This window comes from Pteropus vampyrus, unplaced genomic scaffold (assembly GCF_000151845.1).
Source record: "Pteropus vampyrus isolate Shadow unplaced genomic scaffold, Pvam_2.0 Scaffold426, whole genome shotgun sequence".
Taxonomy (NCBI): Eukaryota; Metazoa; Chordata; class Mammalia; order Chiroptera; family Pteropodidae; genus Pteropus; species Pteropus vampyrus.
In genome coordinates, this window is record NW_011889207.1 from 22927 (window position 1) to 25740 (window position 2814).

The 2814-nt window shown below is 54.9% G+C and overlaps 1 protein-coding gene across 1 annotated transcript in view; it reads left to right on the forward strand.

Annotated features, from left to right (window-relative positions):
- The first annotated feature begins 202 nt into the window (after nt 1–202).
- The window catches only part of LOC111732104 (sperm mitochondrial-associated cysteine-rich protein-like), a 10635-nt gene continuing 8023 nt past the window's right edge, over nt 203–2814 (forward strand). Inside the window, exon 1 of the mRNA XM_023523865.1 lies at nt 203–266. Coding sequence (XP_023379633.1) covers nt 203–266 — 64 coding nt within the window. The remainder of the gene's footprint in view (nt 267–2814) is intronic.

Genomic DNA, 2814 nt, shown 5'->3' on the forward strand with positions numbered 1-2814 from the left:
CCGTGTGATCCAGCAGCCACAGGCGCGGACTTGTCGTCAGCACCGCAGAGACCAGGATAAAAGCCACCGCGACTCATCGTACGATGAAGACACAGGCTGGGCAGGGGCGAGTGACCCGCAGCTGGTCAGCGCCAGGCCTGAGCTCCAGGGACTACCTGCTCCTTCAATCTACAGGCCTTTCTCTCAGAAAAGAGGAGCCGTAATGCCGGTGACAGATGACACCATGTGTCCCTTGGTCCCTCAGGAACGGGGCCCAGAAGCCGGGGGTACCTGGGATGGCACTGTAACTACAGCTTCCACAACGCCACCGAGTGCCGGACACGGCCGGCTTCGTTGTCTGTAACACGTCTTTGAACCACCATAGACACATGGCCTGTGTCTCTCCCTCTCACTCTAAGGACAAAGGGGGACCTTCGGCGTTCAGGGCCGCCTCCTGGGAGTGATGGGAACGCGTTGTGCTGAGTAGGTCTTGTCCCTTTTTTCGAAACACAAACCAGCACGGGGTCACGGGCCACGAGCATCCCCTCAACCCCGAGAGAAGCGGGAGCAGCGCGGGCCCTTCAGCGACCCAGGTCTGGCCTCCATCGCCCTTGGGATGGCTCCTGGCCAGCGTCAGACCCACATGCGGCCCACCACCGGGGTGCCAGCCCCTGGGAAGACTGCTCAGAAGTCCGACTGCTTCCGGTGGAGGAAGATCCTTGCCTGCCTTGCCTCCGTCACTTGGGAATCAGCTTGATAAGAATCTCGTGCATGCCAGCGCTAGCCTGGCTGGAACCCCACCCTTCCATTAAGGGGCCTGCCCAGGACAGGCAGGAATCTGCAGCATGCCTGAATCCTCAGGCAGGCGGCAGGGAGGGAGTGTGCTTGGGCAGATGACGGTAGAGTCCGGGAATGCATAAGCCTTGCCCAGACAGGCCTCAGCCAACTAAGGACCCTCCAATTCCGCTCTGGCCAGTCCCTTTTCTACAAGCTCACTAGTAAAGTGGCGCCCACGTCCAGCTCAGTCCTCACATCACACTGGTAGCCTGAGCATTCACCACAGATGTCAGCTTCTTCAGTGACTAAGTCAAGGCACCTAAGGCCACCTGACCAGAGTCATCCTTCTAGAATGTAAATCTCATCATGTCTCTCCCTTATTTAAATGCTCAGGGATGCCCCAGTTGTCTCTAGGCAAATTTTTTAAGGGGCACGATTCTATTTTCAAATTAAATTCAATGTATATCTCCAAAACATCAAGCAGGTACAGGTATAATTACTCTGCATCTAGGGACAATTGGAAGGCCCAGGTTGCTGTCTGCTCAGGCTCCCCTCCACCCCACCCCCCGGCAGCCCGAATAGTCAAGCCTTAAGGATTTACGGCATTTTAAAATGTGACTCAGAATTTTTAAGAACTCCCATATAAATAGGATGATATGAAGGAAAGGAAGGAAATTAAGATGTATTTTTAACCCAGCGTCTGTCCATTACCAGGAGTTTCTTATTGTTAATCTCATTTTATAGATTAAAAAAAAAAAAAGACGAGGCTCAGAAAACATTCACATGCCCACGGTCCGGATGCCCACGCTCTGACTCCAGACCCACGGAATCTTCCCCCAGCTTCTATGCCACTTAAGACACGAAGCCGGTGTAAGGGCGGAGGCCGAGAGAGAAGGCCCGGGGCCCCCCGAGGCAGAGCATCTCACTGTCGGGAGGCCCGGCTCGTGGAACGGGTGACGTCTGAACTTCCCTGACGACGAGGCTGCCATGTTCTGGGCCAGCTAAGCTGCCCACTTCTTACCTCTCTCCAATATTATGGCCACTCCGTGTCTGGCGAAGATCCAGCCGTTTCTCGTCCCTGTGTCCATGCAGGGACCCCCGTTTAGAACGACAGTTGCCCCTCGCCACCCCCCTCCTGACCAAGTCCCATTTCCGTAAAATGGGGCTAACAATAAGAAACTCAGAGCCGTTTACTGTGCTGTGAAGAGGCAAATAACATGCACGATGGACGGGAAAGGTCGAGAATAGTCCCTCTCTTTCCTGTCCTTCCTGATCATCCTGCCTGTACCGTTCCTTACAGGCAGAGAGACGTCTCCACCCTGGGATTCTCTGAACGCTGCGCAAACAGGCACTCGGTCAACAAATTAACGTCTTTCAAGTGATATTTGCAAACTTACTTCAGGAAAGGAGTTTCTGTCGGCATAAATCATCTCTTATTATCGAACCGACGGTTCGTTGATTACGGCCTTGGGTCGATCCAGCAGAAGAACCATGTTTTCCAACCTTTTAAAATTATTTGTAATTCTAGCGGGGCCTTTGCGAGGAGGGAGCATGATTTTGCCCATCTCTACAGATCTGGGCGTCAGGAGCTCACCACCTTGGCTGGGAGAGGCACCATCAGGCAGGAGTCACGCGTATGCACGACACTCTGCTTTGGCACAGCAAGGCGAGAGATAAAGTGAGTCATCTCCTCTAACAAGGGACATGGACCAAACGGACCAGATGGGGGTGCTTCTTCCAGTGTGACTTACCCCCAGACGTTTCGCCTGCTCACATCTGCCCCAGCCACGTTCTGTCCCCTCTTCATCAAATTCACCAGCCCAGTAAGTGCAGGGAGGGGGCGAACCGGGAGAGGCAGCGCAGGGCTGGATGCTGGCTCACTGGGGGCCGACGCTCATCGTTGCAGATGCAGACTTAAAGATGTACTGAAGCCACCTGGTCCAGTGCAGAGCTCTCACCGCTGGCCAGTACCCACGACTCCACCTGGGAGCAGCCTCCCACCCCTGCCCCATGTCCCCACGGCTGACCCGGCCCCCCAGGGTGCTCCCTCTCAAGAAG